At 40.1% G+C, this 27057-nt stretch overlaps 1 protein-coding gene across 2 annotated transcripts in view; it reads right to left on the bottom strand.

Moving 5' to 3' along the window:
• Positions 1 to 27057, bottom strand: part of ARNT2 (aryl hydrocarbon receptor nuclear translocator 2) — a 108389-nt gene that overhangs the window by 71591 nt on the left and 9741 nt on the right. The window contains exons 2-4 of one of the 2 annotated variants that reach the window (XM_054214986.1): positions 11211 to 11322; positions 4915 to 4962; positions 1757 to 1801 (exon numbers count right to left, since the gene is read on the bottom strand). In XM_054214986.1, the coding sequence (XP_054070961.1) occupies positions 1757 to 1801; positions 4915 to 4962; positions 11211 to 11322 (205 nt within the window). The remainder of the gene's footprint in view (positions 1 to 1756; positions 1802 to 4914; positions 4963 to 11210; positions 11323 to 27057) is intronic. The other variant, XM_054214987.1, reaches the window with a different exon arrangement.

Below are 27057 nucleotides of genomic sequence, written 5' to 3'. Positions count from 1 at the left end.
TATTAAGGAATTACACCAACACATACATCTGAAATGGTCCAAATGGACCTAGAATACTTCAGTGCCTAGCACTTATTTTTCCCATACTGTACCTGTCAGGTGGCAGCTAAATACAAGTACACGACAGGTACATGATGCTTCAGATGTCAAAGCAGCATCTTCCACTGATTTCAATGAGCTGGGCATGGCATTTTCTTGTGGGCTCGCTGGCTGATCCAGCAAGATGTGGAGGGTGATCGCTTGGAGAGTCCACCAGCACTGACCGGTATGATAACATAACTTTAAAAGAAACTGCAACATTCTTTGGAACTGACTGTTATGGCTGATAATGAAAGTAGAAGCTAGGTTTGGCATACTTTTTGGCTACTTTTCATAACGGAGCCTTTTCTTAAAAAGCAGGAAAGAATCCGAGTTGTAGCATGCTGCTTCCTGAAATAGAGGGCTGCATGGGCTTGCCCTGCTTTACAGTGTGTATCCTGCCCCTGCACATATCGGTGCTATACGCATGAGGCACTGTCTCCAGAAATACCACTTGTTAAGGCTACATGCAGAGTTGTTATTCTTACTGATGCCTATGCTTACCATCTGATATTCAGGAAATCCAGCCAGGGGTCCCTGCAATGATAGCCCATGGTCCTTCAGTAAATTACCCCGCGTCCCTTGGTTAAGGTCACGATCTACGTAGCTATCTATTACACTGCAATAGTGAACCTTTCCATTTCAAAGGGCTGATAAACAGCCTTTGTGTGGGTCTGCACAGATGTGGGAGGGAACAGTGCCTGTGGGAGTTGGATCCTAGACACATCCACAAGCAGAACAGCTCGTGTGACTGTGCACTGTACAGAAGAGCACACGTGTGCACATCTCAGCATATACATGCACAAAAATATGGACAAGGGGAAGAAAAATGCATTTTTACATGATGAAAGCTTGCTCTAAGTTCAGCATTTTCACAGAAATGGTGATCAGAAAAAGAGAGAGACAAAGAACACACATATTCAACATATATTCACACATATTCAAAATATATTTTACATTCATAAATACATATTACATTGTTTGCCACTAAAGTATTTTAGTAGTCCTGAACATTGAAAACAACCATTATAAAGAGTAACCAAAGAGATTGCAAAACTTCCTGAGGAGAAAGAGAAGAATATGCAACAGTCCATTTCATCTATGATCATAAAAACTAAAAAGTAATAGCATATTAATCAACTGGCCGTGAAAACGTTCAAGCAAACAAACCCCTGACATTTTCCTGAAACTAGTTCAAACTGAAACCCTTAAAAGCAAAAGAGGGGCTGTGCGCCTCTTCCAAAAGTGTTTGCCTTAGGAACCCTGGCATTCATAAACACGTATTACAGAATGATGTTCCACTGCTGTCATGTATAACTTTGTTTTTATATGGAAATTTTGGAGGGATGTTAAATTTTAGGATACTGCAGGAGATGATCCAAACCCACTTAAGGTCCAGGGTTAGTAGTTCTAATTTTAAGCATTTTTGGATCAGCCAACCCTCCCGACTTTTGATCAGTCAGAATGGCATCATATAAAATAAAAATGGGGGCACACTGTATTTGATTTTCCTTTTTCCTACCTGGCCATCCTTTCTGTGACAGCAGTACTTTGATCATGGTCCCACCTAGAAACAAAACAACCAGCTCTCTAAACTAAGGCACACCTACTGAGATTTTGTGGGCACGAACATCCCTCTCTTTTCTCTCAGCAGAAGAGCTCTACAGAACACGCCTACCTTGCAAACTTTTCCTTATCACCAGAGATTTGATCACCATCATACCTAGAAACAAAGGACAGTAAGTAAATCCCCAAGGGTTATGCATTGCATGACAGTCAACACACAGCAGAAAGCCAAGAGGTTCACAACTGCAAACTATTACAAATAACAGCAAGAAAAACGAGGGCATGAGAATGATAAAGCAAAGAAAACGTAGAGTCTGATGAAACTTCCAAGCCATGCCGATTCAAAAGCTTCATTTGTATACTTAAAAAAGTTGGAGACACGTTTCAGTGGATTTATGCAAACACTTTGACACACACTCATTGCTTGGAGAAACTTAACAATCAGCACCATTACAGAAAACACCACCGAGCTTTTATCGACAGCAGCCCATGAAATATTCATTGCTGTGTTGGAAGTGAAAGAGCTGTATCTTTTCCAGATTGCAACCACAACTCACTCCATTCAGCAGAGGGCACTGATGATCTACAGATAACATGGGAGGGCAGAGACACGCGCTTAAGTGCAATGCATCATATAAGGATGCCTTCAGAAAACAGCTCTAGTAGGTACAGGCACTGTACCGCCTGTTGGGGAGACCGGCCAAAGTCAGCCAGGCAGATGAAACTGCTGGGTAAATAAAGAAATTAAAACTGCCTTAAATCCCTAGAAGTAAACAGGTACCTCGTTCCTACCCAAATCAATAGAAGTTACATGCCCACACAGCTACAGGCAGCGTACTGGCAGCAACTCTGTGGAGGAAATCCCGATCAATGGGACTTTTGCTCCGTGGGATTAAAGATTCACTGTTTCTGCAGCGTTGTCCCAGAGACAGGCAGCAGTGGGACGTTTTACTAAAAAAATGACATGCTGCTACTCCTTTTCCTTTCCTAAAAACACACTAATCCTTTGAAATTAGATTTTGATAGAATAGTTACAAAAAGACATCTTTTTTTTGAAAAAGATCTGACTTTTGGACAGACCAAAATGCCTGTTCCGAAACAGAAAATGTAGGTTTTCAGAAATAAGGCTAATGGCTTTTCTAGAATTGAAGATTATTACTGCTCAAGAATAGTCAAGTGATATTTTGTATTACAATTAGCTTTTCCAAAATGATGTAATCTATTACAACAGAGAGCCTATGATGCTTTCCTATAGTAGCTAACAAGGTAATACAGCATAATTAAGCATCTTTTTTCTTCTGAGACCCTAATAATTAACTTTTTCCTTTTTTTTCTTCTGAAATGAATTAAAACTAATTTTAAGCAGCCCAACTCTGCAAGTTCCTCTATGAGGCTTCATATTTTCCTTCCTCGGTAAGACTGATTCAAACTCTGAAGTGAGCTTCAGTGAGACCTGAGCTGTATCTCTTTCTACGTTATGTTTAACACCAGCACCTTCAAAACATTCAAGTGCAAACACCACTTTATTCCACTTGACTCTGCCCAGAGAACAGACTGAGCCCAAAAAATTTTAAACAAAAAGACAGATTCAATGAGGAATGGCCACATGCCGTCATGTGAGAAGTCCATGCACACGCCTCCATGTGACGATGAGATGCCATGCAGAGATACCTGAGCTGGCTTGGAAGTCCCTGAGAAGCAAGGCGTGTTAACTCCTGTGGAGTACGGTACTAGCACCACTACCTCCTGTGCTCCCACTGCCTCGGGGCTTGCCTACTCATCCTTGTCTGGTTGGCCGGGCTGAAGATGTTATTGTCTCCAACTACCCTTTTCTCCCTTCCAGTCTCCCAGGTGACCTCTCTGCACGCATGCTTCTTCAGTCAAAGCCAGCTAGGTTAGCTTAAACATTTAAACAGTGAATCTTTGCTAACCAAATCATTTTGACTGAGACAAGTGAGGCATCAGTCATGTGAGCAATTTGGAGAAGGGAAAAGTCCTAAAAGGAGGGCACAACTAGTAGAGGATGTCTGAAGATGGCCCTGGGCATCTCTGCACTGGTTTCTGTACTCTCTAAAAGCAGAACAATCTGGGGGTTTTACAGCATTTACGGCTTAAATATCAGATTTTGATCTGACATCTAAAATCAACTGAGTCTAAGCACAGCACTGCATACCTCTCCAATAAAAATAACGGAACTGTTGGCTTTCCCCACCACCAAACTTTGAAAGGCTTGAGACCAGGATGGAGAGAGACCAAGGCACGTCCACCACTGTGCCAAGAAACCCTGACGCTTATGCAGGCACAGATCAGGTCACATTCATCGCAAATCGTGTTCCCTTAACGTGTATCTTCTAGCAAACATTAGGACTAGCCCTCAGACCACCAGTTTTAACACCAGAGAGACTGGAATACCCTTTCTGTAAATGACATCAGCTAAACAGGGGTGCTGCTGGTCTTGTCCGGTGGGTTATGATATGGTGTTACGACACATCTTCAGCATAATTATCTTTCAGACTGACTAGGAAGATCGTGTTAAAACCCTACGGCAATAGCTGTGTTTCAGCATGGCTGCTGCTAAAGAGCTGCAGTTACAATCTGGATAATCAGCAGTTATCTGAAGGTCTCAAAGTATCTACCCCCCACTGCAGCTGCTTGGTTTCTAATGAAAAAATGCAAACAGTGTGACCAGAAAAATAAAGGAAAAGTGAAAAAAATGGCAATGATGCTTTAATGTTTGTTTTTATTTCTAGCCTAGAATAGTCCACGTTAATTAACATTTATTTTGGCAATTTTAACTATTCAGTTACACCTAATAGTACCTAATGAGCTTTAATCTTAAAAAAACAATCCAGACCTCAAGGATCTGTCATATTGTCTTAACAAGCGGTTAACATCCGAAATAAACTCAAAATAAAATTCATTTTCAGTGGCAGAAAGACAACTTCAGCAACGTCAAATAACCAAAGTTCATCTACAGCAGTTGAAATAATAAGCTAAAAATCACAAGTTTTCTCATTTGACATAACTGCAGAGCAAAATTATGACACACACGCTGTCAGCTTTGTAAGCCAATAACTACATTAGGCAGATTTCTGCCAGGATGCCTAATTTGCAGAGGAAGCCGATAAAAACAGTAACTAGAATTTAGGTCAAGCTGTTGGCAAGTTCTTCAGCCATATTCGTATTGACTTTAAAACACGAGTAGTGAGACAGCTGTCTTTCTCCACTGAAAGAAGTCAGTGATTTGGCCAACTCTTCGTAAACGCTCACCTTGAAAATTTGCTGGGCCCCTCCCCATCTTCATCGTCGAAGTCCATTCTGTAAAAGCAAGATTTCCATATCAGTAATCATGATGTTGGCAATAGTGACATGAACGTTGAAGCCAGAGGTTCTCAACCTTGTTTGATTTATATTTTGACTGGAGGTGTTAACGACTGTAGATTTCAATCTTGCTCATATCCTCCAGACCCCCCTAAAAGTAGCTCATCCGCTGCCAGGAACACAAAGAATGCAAGTTTTTTTAAAAAAGAAAGTAATAAATCACTGTTCTTCTCCACAGAAATCTGCACTGTTAAAATTAACGAATAAAAGGAAATATTAAACAAATGTAGTTCTTGTGAGACGGTCAGAAGTAATACCTCTTAGGCCTGATAGAAGTGTACAGAAATCAGTGTGCACTCTGTTAGCAGACTGAAATTAAGGCTAAAGAAAATAAAGTTCTAAAGCTGTACACACAATAAACACCAGGCCACTATTTTTGCCCCAGTCTAAAGAAAGCACGTTAAAGGTAGAGCAGAATAAACCCCCAGCCTCCCTGCTAAGAGGATTACCTGCATTACCGCTATTGATTGTAACTGCGGTACGTTCTTTAGGCTTGCCCTGTGTTACCAGTCATTTCACACACATTAGCAGGCAGTCTGCAGATGACAACTGCTTTGTGATATTCCTGTGGTCATTACTGAAATGACCTATGGGTCTATTGTGCACCTAACTTACCTGGTTTATGTCCCAGGCCGCCTTCTTAAGTCAGCAGAAGAGATGAGCTCTTCCTTGGGCCAAATCTCAGCCCACCAGTTAGGCTCCTCCAGGGAGCCACAAAACACAGGAACCTCTTTCTTCACTTCTTCCATGGAGAGACTAGGAAGATTAACTTCCTAAATTAGTCACCTAAATTAGTTTCCTATGTTAGGCAGTGTGATTGTCTCCTTCCCATTGATATTAAGCCACTACAAAGTTATCCAGTAGTATAATTTCCAAAGCATTTTATACATTTTTATACCTTTAAAAAGAGGTGGACAAATATATATCCCAATTATAAGGGGGTGACTCTGCCATTAAGGTAGACTAAGAACCAAGCTGATACAAAATTATCATGTACAATTATTGTATTAGTGTATTTATTTTAATAAGAAAATACATTAGTATGATTTACAGACCTAGATCAGTCACTTAAATTTAATTTGTGTAGATAGGAAATCATAGTTTTGTTTTGCAAACAATTTTGTCAGGTTTCAGTGTAATACAACTTTATACAATTACAGATTCCATGTCTCTAACACTGTTCCTATTAACAACAGGTATGTCATATTAAAGGCAAAAACCCTGCAAAGTGACAGTAATATTTATCTCAGTACTAAAAGAAACCCCTACCAATTAAAAATCAAGATTTGTATGTTCAGAGTGTGGAAACAATGATATAAAAATGGTCTTTAAAACTAAATCAGCACAGAGAAGTATGAGTGCCAGTCAGGCAAAACCTCCTTGCTTCCTAACTTTGATAACCAAGACAGAGTGGTCTATAAAAGATGTGTCTGAGTCACAGCGATCTACGTACAACCAGGACAAGGGCAGCAAACAAGCACAGGAATTGGAAGCGGTATGAGAAAAGTCACAATAATATTTTCCAGATGGTAACAGTGATTATTCATTTCTGGAGGAAGCAGAGGGAAAACCATTTTCCCCAAAGGGCCTTCAGAAAAGACGTGTATTTAATTCGGTTAAGATTGATGCAATCATCATTTTCGCTATAAATTACATTTTTGCTCACCTCATTATCACCAAATCCGGTTTCAAAGCCAGCGACCTCCCTGCTGCCTCGCGCAGACCAACACCGACCTCCAGCGGCAGCACCCTCGCCTGTCCCTGTCCCTGCCACTCACCCAGCACCCCAACGCGGCCTCCAGCGCTGGCACCAGCAGCCGGGATTTCCCCAGAGCTGCTGCACATAAAATACTCCCAGCGATTTAACATTTATCATCTGGCTGAAGATCTCCTCTTAACTACCTGCTTCTTCCCCATATATAGTAACGTGCCTGCAGGTGACATTCCAGAACAAGCTTACCAGGGATTTCAATTGCAACGCTACCTACACCCAAAACGTGAAAGCCAACGTTTCAGGAGAGATGTTGGTTTTCAAGCGGAGGGCACGCTCGGAGCAGCACTGGTCTGGCTCTACCTGAAACCACTGGCAGAAGCATCACATCAAGCGTATCCTTCACTGGTTTCACCCGCAACTGAAACACAACCGAGAGAAACCCCCAGTTTCAAACTCGGTGGAAAAGGGCTGCAGAAAATATATACGCCCATGGGGAAAAGCCTCTTCTTCAGGGATTTAATAAAACACTGCTTTAATTTGGCATGGATTAATTTTGTACCTCCTTTCCTTCCCCTCCAATACACTGAGATCCCGTACCTTGGTACCTTTTCTCCGCTTCCAGCCAACAGCTCCAGCTGCGTGCTAAGATATGGATTTTTCCGCCAACATTAAATATTAGCTCTACTGCATTTAGTCTAGTGTATTATTACTGGAATGTAATGCAGAGAATTTCGGAGACCCTGGTGACGGCTTACTGCTCAATCCTGCTGCCTGTGCTATGTGCCTACTTCCAAAGAACAGGCGGGAATAACACAGCTATTCATCCAGATGGCTGCGTACCAGCTTCTCATCTTACAAAAACTTAATGGGTTAATATCCATAGGTAATACCCACCACATTTATAGCAGGCTCATCACAGCAGAGTCTGAGTGCCCAGCGCGTAATACCACGCTGTGGCAGACTAAATCTTTAAATAATGCCTTTGCTTTACTGAACTACCCAAAAATCTTGACTGTATTCCAAAGGGAAGATTATAAAAAAAATAAGAAATTAAACATAACATTCATTAAAAATGTCAATATTTGTAAAAATGCAAGAGCAAATGTATCTCTGTCCCATTTTTGTTAATAAACACATTTCCTAATTTCACATTTCACTGTGCAAAATTAAAAAAAAACTTGCAAAACCTGAAAAAAAAATAAATCTCAGATATAAAGTCAGTGATTCCAATGTCCTGCCTGAATCACTGCATGTGCTCTATAGCAAGGTGGAATGAAAGATAGGGAATCAGTTGTAACCTCTAGCAGAACACACAAAAATATTATTGCAAAGTCCTCATACCCTGACAGATAAGATCTGCTGTTCAGATAGAATATATTGCACATTAGCAAAACAGTAGAAGCAGCTTCCAAGAAGACAAATGACATCATTTCAGAAGTTTCAGAAAGAGTATCTTTCATCTTCATCTAAAATTCACATTAAAGAGACTTTAAAAAAGAGCTGCACTATGCTCTTTTGTTTTGAAGAGACAGCATAACTCTTGTTTTCCTCTTTCACACCATTCTTGTCAATCATGAAAAGGCCAGATGTATGAGGTACTTATTAAAATACATTTTCTTCAAAAGATGTGTGGGTAGCATAAATACCATGACAAAAATATTTTTTAAAAAATATTTGTTTTTAATTAGAAATACTTTCATACCGAAAAAAAAAACAAAACCCAAACCAAAAAAACTCAAGAGGGTGGTCCTGCACAGGTTAAAAAATTGAGACGAGAGAGGATTTGAATATTGCAACAAAATCATTATGTAAAATTCCCGAGAAACGTCAAAAGATGGCTTGCCATGAATACACGGCGTAGGAAGGGGGCAGGCAGGGAGGATGAGGAGGAGCAGATGCAGCTGAGAGGCAGACGGGGATCTGCAGTAGAGCCCTTTGTTCAGTCCAACACGGGGGGCACAGCCGGGAAGGGAGGGAAGATGGTGGGCTGAGGGCTCTTCCTCCCCACATCTCCCCAGATCTCACAGCTCCGGCTCAGAGGAAAGACAAGGCCCTAAGCAGAACTGAAACAAAACCAACGCAATTGTAAACCAACCAACCGGAAAAAACCCACAACCCGCCCTCCCCAAGCACAGATTACCTAGGAAGGTAAAAAAAGCCCCATATCCTCTAACACAGCAAAACCTAAAGAAAAATCACGTTAAATAAAGAGTTGACGTTACGTTAATCTCAGGCAGCCACTGATCAATGCATTATCTTCTGCACTACTAGGCTGTCATTTTTTTTCCTATAGAGTCCTTGGTATAATTTATAGAAAGGAAAAATATTTTCCCAAGCTGTCAATGAAGCCAAATGCCTACGCCGCAGAAACACCTTCTGGATAGCCAATGAGTTTGAACTGATCTACATTCAAGTCCATACAGCAATTATTCTGCCAGCTTGCCTCAGCAATTATGAGAAAAGAAACAATTTTCAGAGATAACCGAAGCTGGAAAAGACGACTGTGTTCACTAGCTACATTTGTCTGACACAAAGCATTCATTTCTAAAAATGCCCAAGGATTTAGGTGTACAAAGATGTATCACCAGGACAGTAATGAAAGGACCAAGTGTTAGTTGCAACTTTGTTCAAAGAGAAGCTAGGAGGAATTAGACACAGCAGGCTTTCTTTCCCTCAAGGTCTGAATACATACACACTGAACAAAAAAAAAAAAAAAAAACATAAAAAAATGTACCCTCAGCTGAGGCTTGGAGAAGGGCTATTAGTTTAGAGCTATGGTACACAGATGAAATGCCACCATCTGGGTATAACAGCAAATCTATACTGTCTTACTCACTGAATTTGCATGTTAAATACATTTAAAATAATTCAATTTTATGTTCCTCCCACCCTCCCCCCCACTCTACTTTCTTGCAAATAGATGATGATACTTAAAATGCAACGGTTAAAGCATAGCTTTCAATTAATATCAAATCAGTATTTAATATAATCAGAAGATTTCACAGTCAGCAGCACCAACCCTTGGTAACAGTAATTTGCAAACTGGTATTCGCAGTTGACATGGTTTATGATCAAAAAAGAGATCAATTACCCCACAACTCAAAAGTACAAAACTTTATCTATGTTATGTAGCGATGAAAAGATGTTCATGTTTTGTTTCCTCTTTTGAGTGCAAGTTTGAAAAGGCTTTTTCATTGAACGGTTTCAAAATAAAAACGTGATGCCTGTCAAAGACAGATCTCAGGAGTTTCTCAGGCCAATTTCTTAAAGATAGCTCAGCATATGGAAGCACACTTAGTAGGGGTAAATCTCCAAATTATCCTGTCCGAAGGAACCCCCCCTCAGAACAACCATCCTGAGTGTTCATGTCACACCAACTTAACTCCACGTCCAAGGCAAGGTCCACCTTCTCCTTGTTCAATTCATTCCAGGACTGAGACTCCGGCACTGTTACTGGAGCAGACACCTAAAACAGGCAACCCCTAGAGTAGCTTTCAGAAGGAATGATGTCTTCTCCTTAGGTGTCCATCAGTGAAGATTTTACTCACACTATCGATCCTCTTAAGCCCTACCACTGTCATAATCAGGGCTAAATATAAGACTTACCCATTTCTTTGGCAGGCACTCTCAGACCAGAGTTATCTCTGAGAAAGCATCACCTAAAGACCAGTATTTGTGATCAGCCTTTGATAAAAACAGGTTTTTTTGTTAATACTAGAGAGTAATTTTCTGCCCCTCTGCAGCTCTTGATACACTTTTCTTCTAACACAGAGGATTAGTATGAGTTCCCACAGAGAACTCTGATGTGGAAAAGCCATCCCTACACCACACCAACCTCTGTCATCGGATAAAACTAATTTTCTTCTTTAGCAGAACCCTCAAGCTAGTGCAGGCCCTTTCTCCCAGAAACAGAGAGACGCGGCTGCATTTCCAGCAAGACCTACAATATCATAGACCACAATCCCTGAAGAGTGACTGCTCCTGCTATTTCTGTACCTGGGACTATAAAGAAAACATTTTTAACTTTTATTTGAGAAGTTCCAAGTCCAAATTTCAGATGAAGTTGGACAAGTCTGCATGTGCAAGTAAGAACATATCTTGCATATATATAAACATATATTTATTCACGTGATAAATCCTTTTGAGATTAAACAGATGCAGGCAACACACGCTCATTACATGCACAACAGCCACGGGATCCAAACTCGCTTTGTGGATACTTTGCCAAACCTGAAAGTCTTTTGAAGCACACAAAACAACAAACAATACTCTTATCAGCAAGTTTGATCTTGCAGGAAGAGCAGATATATTGAAGAGAAAAACAAACCATCAGTGACTAATGCCATAGTGTAGTTTACGTACACAAACATTACACAATCAACACACACATATAGGCATATTTTCAGTTTATTCTATACCAGTCATTTCCAGTTTCAGACCTGGAAAGAAACCCAAAACAGAGACGGCTTACCCAGAGCGGCGCTTTCCTCCTCTGGAGGGCATGGATCCTGCCATTCTCACTTGTCCACTTGCCATTGGTGCCACTGGCAGGGCCACCGAGCCAGGAATATCTGATGCCATTTCTGAAATGCACAGGTAGGGAAAGAGGAAGGAAAAAATAAATTCCTTTAATCCATTACCTTCAAGGAGAAACCTGTGATGACAACATTAGAGAAAGGTCCTTTCAAAAATAAGCAGAGAAAGCTTTCCTTTTTATTTCTAAGGAAAAGGTCTCCCGTCAAAGACCAACAGATTCACAGCTCCCTTAAAAGAAGCCCAGTTCTGTCAATAGCCATTACAAGTGCCTTGGGAGACAGAGATAATCACAGGTAGGTACCTCTGTATTTCAATTTATACCTAATGGTTCTAATTTTACTTCTCAGAGAAGCTGTCAGATGAAGGCTAACAACCTTCTACAGTAGTTAAACTGCCCTGTAGAGAAATGCAGGAGCTGAATTCCCAAGACAGATGAAGCTGTGGAACATGGTACCAGGGTACCAAGGAAAACAAAACTTTAAAAACTTGTCAGTTTGCCAGCGGGGTCAAGAGTTTAAAGCCGGGATGAATCATCAGGTGACACCGCTTTTTATGCTGGTGGCATTCAGAGGACCAGACCGAACTCAGTAGAGCTCCATGGCTTCCTGTATTTCTGTGTGGTGCTTTGCAGAGCAGAACCGAGCCCAAAATCCAGGCTGACATTCATCCCTCTGCCAATGCTCCGGGTATAGCCACAGGTTTATGAGATCTTCAAACCTCAAAACTTTGATCTGAGGAACGGCAAGAGCACAGCTTACACAACAGTTTCAGACCGCTCATGGCACGTACTTTTACAACCTATTAATAACAGTTCATTACACTTCAAAAAAGAAAAGTGGAATATAATGTATTTATACTATCCCATGGATTAGGCACGTTTTGCCTCTGTGCGACTCTTGTAAACTATGTAAGCAATTAAAACTCTTTTAACGCAGCTATACTTTACTCACTCTGGAGGTAAAATCTACAGTCACAACATTTAATTATCTCGAAAGAAAATGCATCCTCCTTCCAACTTTTCTTCTTTTTTTAAACTTGGCAGAGTATCTGGAGCTACAGATAAATATATTTACTAACAGAAAGCAAATCTTTTTTAAAAGCCTGCTATTTTTTCCCAACAGGTAAGTACAAAAGAACTTCAATCATGGAAACAGGAATCCAAGTTCTTTCCTGGTGTTTGGAGAGCGCTTCATTTCTGCCACACTTTATATAAATCCATTATGCAGCATTATGCATTTCAAATAATAACATTTTATCTGTTCACTGATTTCATGATTTCCTTCTAGTGCATTTACTTTTATTACCTCCTTTTCAACTAAAAAGCAACAGAGCAAAGTAGTCACCCAATATTTTTCAACAAAGTGTGCAAGGACAAAGAATGAGATCTCTACCTACAACACCACACCACGGAAAGTCTCGCTGTGTCTAAAGCTGCTGCTATGTGGAAACACTATGTTAATGTATTTTAGCACATTTCCATACAAATAAAAGCATGAGCATCCAAACAACTGGTAAAGCACTATTTCCCGAATAAGTACCCTTAGCGGTCTAATGCCAATAATTCACTCAGAACATTCAAACTCACATTTCATGGATAGAACTGAAGGTCATTTTGAAATGCTCTGCTCACTCATTTATTAAAGCAGATGGTAAAAATCGTAATAAATCTACCTGTAAAGTGTGCCTGTCACTCAGAAACACATTTTAGTATAGATCATCAAGAAGATCACTTTTTTTTTTAAGTAGTAATTGTAAAACAATTTCAGGCCAACTCTGAGCAGTATTTTAACAATACCGTATTTGTAATTGCAATGAGCTGTTCTTGTAACCTCATTTTCCTCAATCTAAGACAAAGATGATGAAAAACCAGGCCAATGGTTAGATTCATCTACTCTTCAAAGTCTAAAACCTAAAGCTAATTATTTAAGGTAACTTTATAGATCACTAAAAGGGAAACAAGGCACCATCCTTGCACCTACTATGCACCCCATGCTTAGAGATGCACCCAAAATAGGTTGAGTAAACCTCTTTCGATAGGTCCCCTGCCTATCCCTCTCACCACTGACAACTCAGGGAGAGCTAGACAGATACTTTTGATCAGGTGCCCAATTTAGACGATGTGGCTAGGCAGAATGAGTTGTTTTTCTGCTCTTATGTTCACCCTTCAATGTACGCAGACATAAGAGACAAGGGTAGTTAGCAAGTTTCAAGTAGTAAGGAAAAACAGAAACTGTGTATTTTTTATAAGAAAAAAAGAAGAAAAAAAAGGCTAGAGGAATGGCCAAACCAGAGGCTCAGTTTTATCAGTGTCCAAAAACAGCTGAAAGAAAAAATTCTGCAACAAATAGATCATCTGACTATAAGCTGAAGAGTTACTGTGTAGGTATCTTGTATCTCTAGAATGGCACATGGAAAACAGCACAATGACTAAAACTTCTTACACAAAATAGCCTTCAAATATATCTTCACAGACCCGGGAGAACAAAACCAAGCTCATTGCGCTGACCACTAAAAGAGTATCTTCAAAAATTTCCATGTCCCTGATATAAGCACAAGAAGAAAAAAATAAAATAATCAGGGGATCCACACACAATAATCCATGTGAAAGCTCAACTATGAGGGAGGAAAGCTTCAGGCTCTTCACATCAGAAAACTTGCCATTACACAACAGTCCGAAGGTGTGACAGACGTGCACATACATCAATGTGTACGGCACACAATTCAACTTTGCACTTCAGTTTCCCATGTCAAAGAGACACCAGCCATTGTGTGACCTACTGCAGCGTTCATAAGACCCTCGAGGGTGGACATACACTGCCATCAAAAGCAATCAGCTTTCCAAGATTTCTTTCCTGACAAAAATAAAGTTTTGCAGATGGAGAAACCAAGAGGGTTGGGTCTCTTTCAAGCCACATAGCAAATACAGCAAAGAAAGCAACTCCAAGGGCAACACCACCATGGAGCATGGAGCACCTAGAACCTGACCTGCCTCAGCAAGAGCAGCCTGTGCAGCCCTGAAGCACCTCACACAGTGCCCAAATAGTGACACCAGAGCGCTACAGGGACAGAGCTGACAAAGTGACCCCATTGCTCAGCTGCAGCCAGCTGGGTGTTGGAAGCCGTATCAACGTTGGATGGTTCTGCAGAAATACAAGCAACACAAGAAACACAGAGCAGCTCCCTGCTGCAGGCTGCGGAACTTCTGGAGAAGACCATGGAATGGATCTGAGCTGCTTCCCAAATTATTTCCATCCCTACTCATCTGCATGCATCAAAGGACCTCATCTCTGGTGATATTTTTACATTTAGAAAAAAGGGCCGGTCAGAAAAGTAGAAACATGTCATCTCAAAAAATCGGGGAAGGCAGAGACAGAAGAAAAACATGATGGAACAGTCAGCTGCTTCTCTGACTAAGCACCTGAGAAGTTACCTGTCTGTGCATACTCCAGGAAGAAAACAGGAGAGACAGAGTAAAAAAGACACCCATAGACTGGAATCTCAGATAGAAATATTCTGGTAGAGAGGTACCCCAGGGAGCAGGGTAATACCATAAAAAAAAAAAAAAAGAAAAAAGCGTGTGCATCAGACACAGACCTAAAGAAAAAAAAATCAGAAGGGTAACCTGCAATTGTGTGAAGTTACATCAACATAAATTTGGGGCAGCCCCTTGAAAGTAAATGAACTATCCTGTTGTAGCATAAACTAGCATGAAAGGCCAGCACTGCAGAAGTAGGTGTCAAGCTGGTTATATATTTCTTTAAAAAAAAAAAAAAGGATATGCTGGGTTAACAATCATAAAGATCCCGTTTCCAGGCTCATCTACACTCATGTCCAGACAGATGTTAACACTGATGTTGACAGAAGTGTTTCAGCAGCAATGAACATTAGGAAACAAGCTGTTCTCTTTCTGAGATTGGACCTTCTGAGAGTGGACTTTCCTTCTGCCAACAGAAATAAAACAAGTGTTGCTTGCTTTACCCAAAATTAAAACATGAGCATAAGGGTACAATGTTCAGAAAGTAAAACAAGGTCAGGCTGAACGTTCATGAAAATAATCTGTAACCACCACGGCAGTGTTCTGAAAAAGAATTATTTAAAGGAAGTTCCTTAGTGTCAAATAGAAATCACTTTGCTGCTGCAAAAATACACACCGTATTTAATTTCAAAGTTAGAAAGTTACCTAGAGATCTGCCAAAGAACACATAAATGCTACTAAAACAAAATCCAGCACAACGCTCATAGTCTTTAGTGGATATTCTTCCAGTTAGATGACACCTAACAGCTCTTGTCTTATCGCTGTCGTGCCTGGGCACAGGCCTGATCCTGCCACTGATACTCCTGTTCATCTTGGGGGTCCCTGAGGAGCCACACTAATCCAGGGACAACGTCAGTGCTCAACATAAAAGCAGCAGAATTAGTCCCTCCATTTCTGTCCAGAATTAATTTCACTGATGAACACTTCGAGCTTGGATATTACACTTTCCTCCAACGCCACACGTAGGTCACCCCCAAAATATTCAGGGATCTTTTTGAAATAAAGGACAATCTGCAAAGGTACATTAAAAATATAGGGATAAAATACAGGGATTTATTCCCAATAAGTTCCATGTTCATCTCAAATTTTGTTATAGAGATCTGTACAAAATACAGCTACTGTGCACAAAAAGCAAGCTAAATGCTGCACACGGATACCTTGAAAGTGCACGTGAACCACAATCACAGCAAGAATTACTTGATGGTGCAACACTCTGGGATGAACCTGGACTTCTCTTTTTAGGCAGAGAATTATTAAACCACGGCTCGTAAGCCCAAACTTTAAATCTCAAGCCCCACCTCAGACCCACCGCCTGAAATGCAGCTCTGACTCATCTCCGACAGGCATTTGCGACTTGCTGGGCCACCCCCCAGGGAAGCCCGGCTCTTTGGCCAGGTGTCTCCCCGGCTCCGGAGATGGCGTCTCCCGCTCTGCTCCCCTCCAGAAACCACAGCCGTACATCTTGCTGCGAAGCTTTGAAATACAACCAGACGCTGTGCATGACAAGACTTTGTAAGTCCATCTTACAAAAGGTCCTATTGCCCCTGCTATTTTCAGCCCTTCGGGCATGCCAGGCTACGCTCCCCTCACGGACACACGCCAGGCACCGACAAGGACAGGTTTAACCCTGGAGCCCACCAGAGAAATGCTTTCACTGACTTCAACGGACTTTGAATATTAACTTTAATGACTAGTTCCAGGTTTGCTATTACATGTCAGGTACCACTGAGCGTGCTCTCCATAGGGCTCTTTTATCCTTCAGTATCTACAGTAATAAAGAGGATTAAAGTCAGATACCGGCATCTGATTAAATGAACGAGATTCTACTTTTATCAATACAAGTGTGACAGATTTCCAGCCGCTAATCCATAGAATGGCTGAGATGTCAATCACCTCCAAGTAAATTGGATCTAAGGCTAAATACAGAATTACGAATGTGCCCTCTCCCTTGAGCGGCACCGTACACAGAAATTTTAAATGTTTTAAGAAAGCAGATTTCAAAAACTTCTTTGGAAACTGTATTTTTCCATACCCTGAAGTCATACGGGAGTTAGATGCATCTCAGCAAAAAGGTTTGATTGCAGTCAATTGCAAATTTCTGCCTGGCACAGAGACATTTAAGAATAAACTAAATCGTATCTCTTACTTTAGAATATGCCGATGAAAATATGAAGCCATCATGTAGCCAAAAATATTCCACAGAAGCACCTATGCTAAAACCTAGCTGTATATTCAGTCACTGCTTTTACATGTTACCTACGGGGATTATAAACCAGAGCGCACTCTAAGAGAATATAAAAAAAATAAAACATTTTCATTGTTCCTGATAACTCCGTTAACACTGTTTTACTTGCATTCCATTGACAGATACTTTAAATAGACTCCACATCAGAAAAACCTCCTGTATAGAGAGGATAGGCAGAAAAGCAAAAAACATTCCTTTCCATGCTCTTAACACAATTACGATAACAACTAGATCAGGAAATATAATAAATCCCACCTTTAAGGAAGACTCTTACAAAGACGCTATTTCTTTCCTGTGAACAAAACCTTCTTGGAGAGCAATTTTATCCGCACATAAGAAGTGTCAGAAACCTCTGGGAAGAAATGTAGCAGCATTGGTATTCTGCTCAGAAAATGTCATCACAGATCTGTTTACCTTAACTGTGGACCATGATTCAGCCGGTGACAACCGTCTTGCATACTGATCAATTTATTTGCAGCAAAATTACTAACATTTTCTACTTTAACCATTTAGGTTCCAGAAACAGCTACTAAGATAGGGAGGGCTTTTATGAATAATATGTAAATCCTACTTAATTTAAAAAATTCTCCTCCACCGCCATGCCCTGCACGTTGGGGTGGGGGGGTGGCGGGTCCCCCCCCATAATCTTGGAGAAAAATGAGGGCATACCATGAGTAGTTACCAGAGAAACGCTCCCTTTTTTAAAATTAAAATCAGAGCTTTATCATCTGCCTGCATCACAGGTGAATGTTAAGATACATGAAGGGGGGTAGGGAGATGATGCGATTAAGCTGATCATTTGGGGGGACGACTGGCTGTTCAGCAGAGACCATGACAAACCATTTGAAAGAGTGGCCTTACTGGTGGTCCAGAGGTCAAATCCAGTTATTTTGCCCACTGCCTTTTCTGCTGTGACTCTGGAGGAGATGCCAAAGTTCGTGCAACATAACAAACCTAAGGGCTATCTACCATCAGTAGACTGGGAGAGCAGGTTTTGAAGCCAAAGAGGTGAAAACCACTACGGTGCCTCCACACAACCCACCTGTGGAGTCCTGAAATCTCAGCAGAAACCATACTTCTTTGTGTGCCCTGTAGTTCAGCACCACCACCGGGATGTGCAGAAGAAGGTGGGATGCAGACACAGAATTAGAAGTAGAGCTTGAAAAGGAGAGTTTTAGTCTACTTTAGGGGATTTCTTCCTGTAAGTGCTCAGCTGGAGGGACAATGCAAGAAAGGTCCCTGCAGGATGAGCTGCCGACACTAAAAATCAGGGTCCTCTGAAGCACTCAAAACTAGGCATGCAGAAAGCATGGTCCCCAAAAACCCAGTTGGGGAAATATCAATCTTATAATTTGTAACATCAAAAATTATTTCATACAGTACTCCTACGTGATTTTGAATGCTACATCAACAATACTTAATTTTTATTTCCAGGGGTATAAGAAAAGGATGTGGACCACATTCATGCTTGCTGCCTACGCCTTTTCAGCCCAAATGGCTGAAACCCATATCCAACGGAATAAACTCAGAATGGACTTTAGCATGATCCAGAAGACGACCTGGAGACGCACCTCTGCACCTACTGCAGACACTGTTACAGACTAAAAATTCAACTTCAAGCACAGACAGAAGATGCACGTCACTATCTAAGCTTAGGTTGGGAAGAAGGGAAAGGGTAGCTGCTTCTTCATTGCTGCTATCTTCCCGGCATGGCAGCAATTCACCTTCTCACACATGCCCATGCATTTTTCCCTGGCTGTTTCTCTACTTCTCATTCATAATTCCTTGTTATCTCTTCTCGACCTATTCAGCCTCTGGCTTAGATGAACTATTTCTTGTGCTCCCTCTAATAAGCCAACACATGTGACTGCTGACAAGTCCTGCCAAACTATGACCATTCCCCTCAAAAAACAGAGGCTGCTGGAATTCAAAATAAGGAGGAAAGATTAAAAAAGAGGCCTTCATGGCTCTTGTTCTGAAAGCGTGTCTCTAGTCTTGGAAAATAATAAACTCCCTCAGAATTAAAACAAGGTTTCTATCTTCCCTGTAGAATGACAACCGTCACCTAAGTGCCCGGCCTGCTCTAAAATTTCCAGAGTCTTTCACACTGCAGAAGTGGGGGATTTAACTCAAGCAGAAAAGCATCTAGGTCTTCACCACAATTCTGATGGACAAACGCATTAGAAGAAAAGCACTTCTCGCATCTGAAGTCTGGAAGTGCATCAAAAAGCGGGCTAGAAGCAAATCCAAAGACCTGGACCAGCCTTGCATTGAAGACACAACCTGAGCCTCCAGCACTCAGCACGTCTCCTGGGTATAAATAGTCACAAGTGGGAAAATGCACATGCAAATCGGGCAGGGAAGGTGGGCAGCCTCTGTAAAAGGCCAGTTTGCAGAGAGGATGAAAATCTGGCATCGAAAGGCTGGTTCAGGACTGATGGTACCTTTATTATAAGAAGGGAGGTGGGTCCTTAGTTTACACGAAGGGTCACAGTGAAACCAGTCAACAGCAGCAGGATCCTTTATGCTGTCTGAATGTGACCCTACCTGGACTTAGGCTGTTATATACATGATCATTCACTGATACAACATAATCCTTCACTTAACCATTTTCTGTCTTAATTTGCCCTGGTTTCATTGATATTATCAGTGACATGTGGCAAAAGTTCTAAATAAATTACAAAAAAATTAGGCTCCCCAAACTATGCATCATTTCCATTTGAAATGAATGGTAATCCTCCCTCCTCCTCTGACATTTTGCATTTGCCAAAAATAACTGCATAATTATAAGTTGTGTGCAAGAAACAGAAGGTAACATTCAAAGTTATTTTCCATAATTTTTACTTCGCATCAGAACCAGCAAATATCGTATATGGCTGTTCTGTTATGCAGAAGTGGCCAAAGCTAACCCATTAATGAACTCACAAAAACTGTGGAAGCACACACCCAGCCTGGGCAAACAAACACGATGAAAAAATAATAATGTGTAATGACTTTCCTTCAAGTTTCTCAGAGACAGATCGTGCTCAGTCCATTAACTCTTCATTTAACAAGTCTGTTCCATTTAGCTTGTTTTGGTTGGCATTCAATTAGAAATTCATGTACAGGACATTTTTTTCCCTTTTTTTAAAACAGAACGCTTGCTGTATTTTCAGCCAGTAGAACACCAGGAGGTAAAGTGGAAGCTGCAAGACAAGCTAAAGCTACACTAAAGCCCAGCACAATAATACTGAATTAGCCAAAACACCTGCACATGGCCCTGCCCCACAAAATTATCACTGTTTGTTAAAAGGGCTTGGTAAGACTCGTTGTTCAGTAGAAAAGCAGAGAGCGAACTGGGTAACTCTCAATTTGTTCCAGTTGAAGTTAAAAAAACAACCCACAACACCGTACCATCAGCTTTACTGTGATTCCAGTTATGTCCAAGTTCTGTCGCATCTGCCTCCGCATTGATAAGACTTGTTGAGATTGGTCTTCTGTCTACACAGAAAGAAAACCCCTCTCATCCAACCATTCCTCAGTGCCTGCCTTGTTCAACGTCAGGTCCCTTGTTGGCCATCCTCATGACTACATGTACAAAACAGAACAGCTAAACCTGGATTCCTTCTCCCATTCTGCTGCTTGTCCTCTCTTGGGAGCCACCCGAAGCCTGCCTGCTCCTCAAGGGCAATGTGAAACTGTTTCAGCTACCATCAAACTGTCCCACAACCTGCACCTTTTTTATCTTCCCGCACCCTTACTACTTTTGCCAAGCCTTTCTGACCAGTCACGACTATCGCTGGGTGCCCCAAACCTCCCTGCAACGGGAAGCTGTGGATGCTAGTTTATATGGATTTTAGTGGAGCCTGCCCAAAATTGTGTAAAAGAAATCCACTGAGTGCTACAAAATACAAATGTCGTGCCTGGCTCAAGAAGGCTCTGAGTCACACATGGCTGGAGCGTGGGAAGGTACCCAGGGGAAGCACCATACATGCTTGCTCTGATTTTATACTCCTTCAAGCACCCGCTTTTTGGCCAGTGCTGGAAAAGGCATGGTGGGCTGGAAAAATCTTAGATAGACAGTTTTTACATCATGAGCAGAGGACGCAACATTTCTCAAGTATGCTGCTTCTACAAAGGTAAGAAATTAGCCAACTACCACTATTGATTTATTTCATTAATAATCAAATCAAGCCTTTTCTATAGTTTGCCCTTGCTCTAGATCACCAATTACTAGTTTTATATAATCATTGCTATTTGTACTTCCCCAAACTCTTCATCTTGTTTCATTTCCCTGTTCAACAAGGTAATTGTCAAAAGATGTTTACAAGCTAATGCCCTTTTATAAATTCCTATGCAATTTTTTTATGATAAATAAATAATGAGTAGAGATAAACTATTGAGCAGTTACTGTTACCATTCGAAACTTCTTTTTATTCATTCATCTTGAAATTATTTATTTTAAAATAATATTTCTATTATCTTCTATCAAGAAGTCTGGCTTTTTACTACCTATCTAGCAAATTTTTTCCAGCGATAGAAGTTGGTTTAGATTTCAAGCAAATAGCAATGCTTGATCACAAATCTATTTTGTTCATGTACAAATTCAACTGTCAATTTGCAGAAATAATTTTGAAACTGCTATTAAAATATTTACAATGGTATACACAAGAAAAACCACACAGAGATCAATACTGTGGTTCTCCAGCGTATACATCGAAACAAGATGACAGTGCTCTAAACTCCTATCAACTACATAAAACACGTAGAATAGCTGCAAATATGCAATGAAATAAAGGTAATGGGTAACAAATCTGCCTACAACGTTGACCAAAATTGATCTTAACCAAATGCAGTAGCCTAGCTTTCCTAGGAATCCAAAGCCCTCTCTCAACTATTTTACTTTTCCTCTCTACCCAGAAATGCACAGAATTCTCATGTAAGTCATTTTATCTGACTTGAGAGCCAACACCACTTGATTCTTGTCCATATTTTCTGTTAACTACAATAGAAGCACGCAAGAGTGTGCAATGCAGTATTTATGACTACAACTTTTGGTTCAAGTTGGAAGAATTTTGACAAGATATTTCTTAAATAACGAGCAGAGATGTTTGGGTGAATGAATTCATTCCTGATCCTCTCTTATAATTGTTTCACATTAATATTCTTATAATCCATTTTCACTGAGGTGGACAAGCACAGTAAGCATTGTCTAAGTTCACAGGTGCAAGGATTTATAAAATTTATCTTAATGTGAAAATCCAAGGAGCCAGACTGAGACAGTAGTGGTACCTTCCACCTGACCTGCCTACTGCAACAGAGCATGGGTCAGTCACTAGGAGCAATCATCACTGGTAGTCATCTTATTGAGCCAAGTCATGGAAGGGCTGGTAAGGAAGACCATGAAAGATCTGCAGGACATGTTTCTGAGGAAGTGGTGACTGTCAAACTACATCAGACTAAACGCACCACTACTGCACTGATGGCGGTCCATGAACTGCCCTGCAAGCCACTGACCAAGCTGCGGTCAAAGACCCGAGGCCTTTGTGATGCACTCAGGAGACATTCACACCCCATCAGCTGCAGAAAGTTCACGAACAACGCAGTCCAACTACAAAGACATAAAATTTAGACCACTCTAATTTAAATTAGTCATTGAAAATTACTTACTCATGTCCTTCAAATGCCTTTATTATTTATTACAAAGATTTTTTTTTTAAGTGTGCCTCAGAACGGTACGTTAATTCTAAATTTCATTCAGAACAGCAACCTGCATTACCAAATACTTAATTATCAGTATATTTACAGTGTCCTTGGGCACTGCTGGGTAATCATAATGCTATTGTTTTCATTAAACAGTATTTTATTGATAGCACTAATGACTTCAGTTCTGCTTGATCAACAAGCAAATGATGCTTATTTGATGTGACGATAATTAATTGGCCTTTCAGGTGTTTTCACATCCTAATTTATTGCCAAGAATAAGAATATTTATGTGAAACACCCTAAGAATAATATCACTATGCATCACAAAACATGTTCTAAAAATAGGGTGTGGTTTAGTACTTCTCCCTCTCCTCACAATTTCTAAATTCACGTTGTCTGTCTAAAAATTGTTGGGGGAAAAAAACTACATTTAACTCCATTACGAAAACCCAGCCTGAGCCTGGCATATTAAATATTCAGTTCATTTTATCCCTTACTGAACTTCCAGTAAGTCAAAGATTTTCTGATTAACATTTCTTTTCCCCCCCCCCCCCTCGAGATGGGAGAAAACAGCTAACCTCGCTTTCCCATAGCAGCATCAAGGATCAAAAACTTCGTATGACTCAAACGAGACATACAAGTGAATATGAATAGACTGCTTGTATAATCTATTACTCCAAACCATTATTTTTCCAAACTCCAGGCCCAGTTTATGGAGCACTATAGTCCAACCTATAGTCCAAATTCCAGATTCAAGTCGAACTGGACCTTGAAAAGCCACCTGAAAAGAGTACACCAGTCTTCCCACAACATTCAACCAGCACCTATCAGAGATATTTAACCTCCCACAGAGGACAACCTTCAGAACATCTTCTGAAGTTTTAACTGCTCTGACATACCAACCCATATGAGCAGCTACCCTCGTCTCAGATGATCAGTTTCCCAAAACCTGAATTTTTCTGCAAGCAAAAAAAAAAAGTTACAAGTAAAGGTCTTAGTGATTTTTCTACCTTTCACTGCCCCAGGATCATTAATTACACTTTTTAGAACATTCTGCCTTTTAGATAATTTCATATAATATATCTTTCATGTCTGCAAATAACAAAAAAATAACAAAAGGCCACAGGCATTTGGAAGTTCAAAGGTAGCTGTATTTGCATTTTTTGCATTTCTGTCTAGAACTTTTCATTCCCACAAATGTTCCAAATAGAACACTCCAACATTATGGCATAAGGGAAACCTTCATAGGCATATAGTAAACACAAAATAGTGCTATGCTCTGCTGTAGAAGATTCCTTAGTGTTACTTTAGCTTTACTACACACCCAAGAATTTGTCGTGAATCTTGGAACGCTCTTTTTCTGCTTCACTTCTTTGCAGAGCTATTTCCTGAGCAGCTTTTATAATACTAAATCTCATAATTTGCTTTTTAAAATTACCAATTTTAAAATATGAGAGAAAATGGTGTTTCCAGGTAAGCTCTGCTAGGCTTTCAAGAAGTGATCAGCTGTAATGGCCATGCTCTTACTGCTTTTTCAGAATTACAAAATACACAATTCATTGGATGTTCTACCAGTGACCTACTAAACAAATGAAAACACGTTAACAACAAAACATTGTTTTTCCATGTTCCCATACTCATATTAAACATGATTCGACATCCATTACAAGCCACTTGTTCGCAAAAATATACAGACTATTCTGTGGATACATCAAATACAGAAGTGAAGAACTATACTGAAAAAACCCTCACTATAAACAAACTGGATGTTTGTCAAAAAACAAGCTGAGTATTTGTCTGCAAATATTGACCGAACTAAGGTTTTTGCTTTGATATTTGCTGACTGAAGAGCAGCACAGACAAGTACAAAGGACATATAAAATTAATCTCAATGCCAAACTTGGTGATCAGGTTCCAGCTACTACAGGGACTCCATGCAACAAAGCAAACAACTCGTGGCAGCCAAATGCACTTACCAAGAAATCACTACAAATACGAAATCATTACATTTCAACATTAGAAAAAAAATCATTATCTGATTCCTGAAAATGCATTTACTTCCAGTGACAACTCATTGACTTGATTTAAAGAGCAGTTAACATACTAACCAAATACCCCCATATAATGCATTTTGCTACATTTTAAATTCTACTCTCAAACACACAATGAACACTTGAAAACTATCTCACAATTTTCACTCTGTGTAACTGTATTTTTCATACAGTTTGATAATTTCTTTTGTGTACAAAGCAATGAATAATTTTCTCTCAGTCTTAATTCAAACTGTAACTGGCTGAGAATAAACTAATCCATTTTCAAAGGCAAATTAAGTGACAAAAGCAACCATAAGTCAAGATAGCAAAAAATAAGTTGTAAAGCCTATATTAAGACTTTACAGCTAGGTGGATTGTTGGCAGTTCAGCACTGAAATAACTATCCATCTATGCTCTGGTGTATATTTTGCCAAGACACTTAAAAAGCACATTATCCAACATCATACCTACTGTACAAAGAAAATACAAATTAATGGTTATTCATAGGCCTGGAATAAATAATATCTGCTGTTTCCAAGGAGAAAGAAGCTGTATATTCTGCTTTTTTGTCTCCTTTACTTCCCAAAGGGAGAAAGAAATCTTCGCTAATACAACATAAATATGGTTGCAATAAAAGCCTGTTATTAAAACAGCAGTTAGTACATCACAATGAAAAAAAACCAACCCACCTCTGATTGCGCCAGGATAGGCACTCCACACTCTCCTACAAATACGTCATTTTATAACAGATGCATACAAAAAAAAAATCCCAGAACACACAGTCTTACAAACAGGACATACGAACTGAAGGTAAAAGAAATGGGAAAAAAAATATCAGGTGACTCAACTGTGGCATGGGGATATTACTTGCCAGAGGTTAAGCAGGAAGTCTGTAGTAAATCTGAACCCTGTCCAGTGCCTGTACCACAAGACTGTCTTCTTTCCCTGGTCAGCTCTCAGACAGGAGATAGCCAGCCATCGATAAAAGTGAAAAATGCAGGCAGCTTCTAACAGCCAAAAGTTTTCCTGCACAGTGAGAATTTATTGGTCTCTGAAATTCTTAATCATAATTACCACAGTCATTTTAAATTTAGCAATGCTAAAAGAACATTTTGTCCTTAAGACCACCTTGAAAAACCAATACCAACAAAAGGGTTTAGGTGGAGACACAACGAGCTCTGGAGCTGAATTCAGATACAACATCATTAACCTCCACACATAACGCTCTAAGAGATGGAGCCATGACTCTGCGTACCCTGAAACATTTACCACATGTATGCCCTTCCTAGAGCAGTGAGGACTGGCATGCTGCCTATGTCTTACTCAGTTCTGCCAAGGGCAGAAAGGCTTTTGCACATCATCAGTAGATGAGGCAGAACCACTTCCTTAATGTCATATCAACCTTTTCATCAAAGTAGTCAGATACTACTTTAGAGAAGGAATAAAAAGGCATGTGCCAGATATGAGACTAATGAATAGTTTTCCTCAAGCAAAACATAATTCAGCATGAACTTCATGTTAATGTTCTTTCCACCCACTCACACATCTCCAACTGATTCTACTCAACCAAAATGCCAACAAGTAAAACCACCCATCTTTTAATTCAGCTATTGTACCCCAGCACTAAGATTTTGTTTTACTGTGCCATCCTACAGCTGCCTAACCTCAAACGTTACTTACACATTTACATGGCCTCCTTTTTTAAAATATGCATGGAACTTGCAGAGAGAAACACAAGTAACAAAGGGGAAAACTCTGGAGAGCAAAAGATATTCAGACTGGCAGCTTTCACTAAAATGTTAAAAACCATCATAAGCCTCAGTCCCATTTATAGTTCAGAACCAATGGGCTTAAGAAGCAGGAGGAGTACATCACTTAAAAAAAGTAAGATTAAATCCTGAGTCAGGAAACAATTTGGAAACATACGATGTTAGCTTGGTTGAAGAGTGAAAGAGTATCAAGACATATTTAACCGAAGACTACTCCATCTCAGAAAGACACAGGTTCATTTGTTGTATCAGGAAGACATTACAGAGTACAGCAAGTCCAAAACCACTCAATTTAATTTAGAAGAAATAAAACCAACAGCTGTGATCATTCAAGAACCAAGTCTCAAACTTGAATAAACTACAAGGAGCCCCAAAGACTCGTATAAACGTTAGTACTTCACAATGCCTGTCAACAACAAAGAAAGAAGAAAAGTCTCTATTGCTATCTTATTCTCTAAGTATCCATAATGAAAATTTTATACTTTATTCTAAAATGTCTGTAATGGGCTATTTTT

Source organism: Rissa tridactyla, chromosome 9 (genome assembly GCF_028500815.1).
Source record: "Rissa tridactyla isolate bRisTri1 chromosome 9, bRisTri1.patW.cur.20221130, whole genome shotgun sequence".
Taxonomy (NCBI): domain Eukaryota; kingdom Metazoa; phylum Chordata; class Aves; order Charadriiformes; family Laridae; genus Rissa; species Rissa tridactyla.
This window is presented reverse-complemented; position numbering and strand designations above follow the sequence as displayed.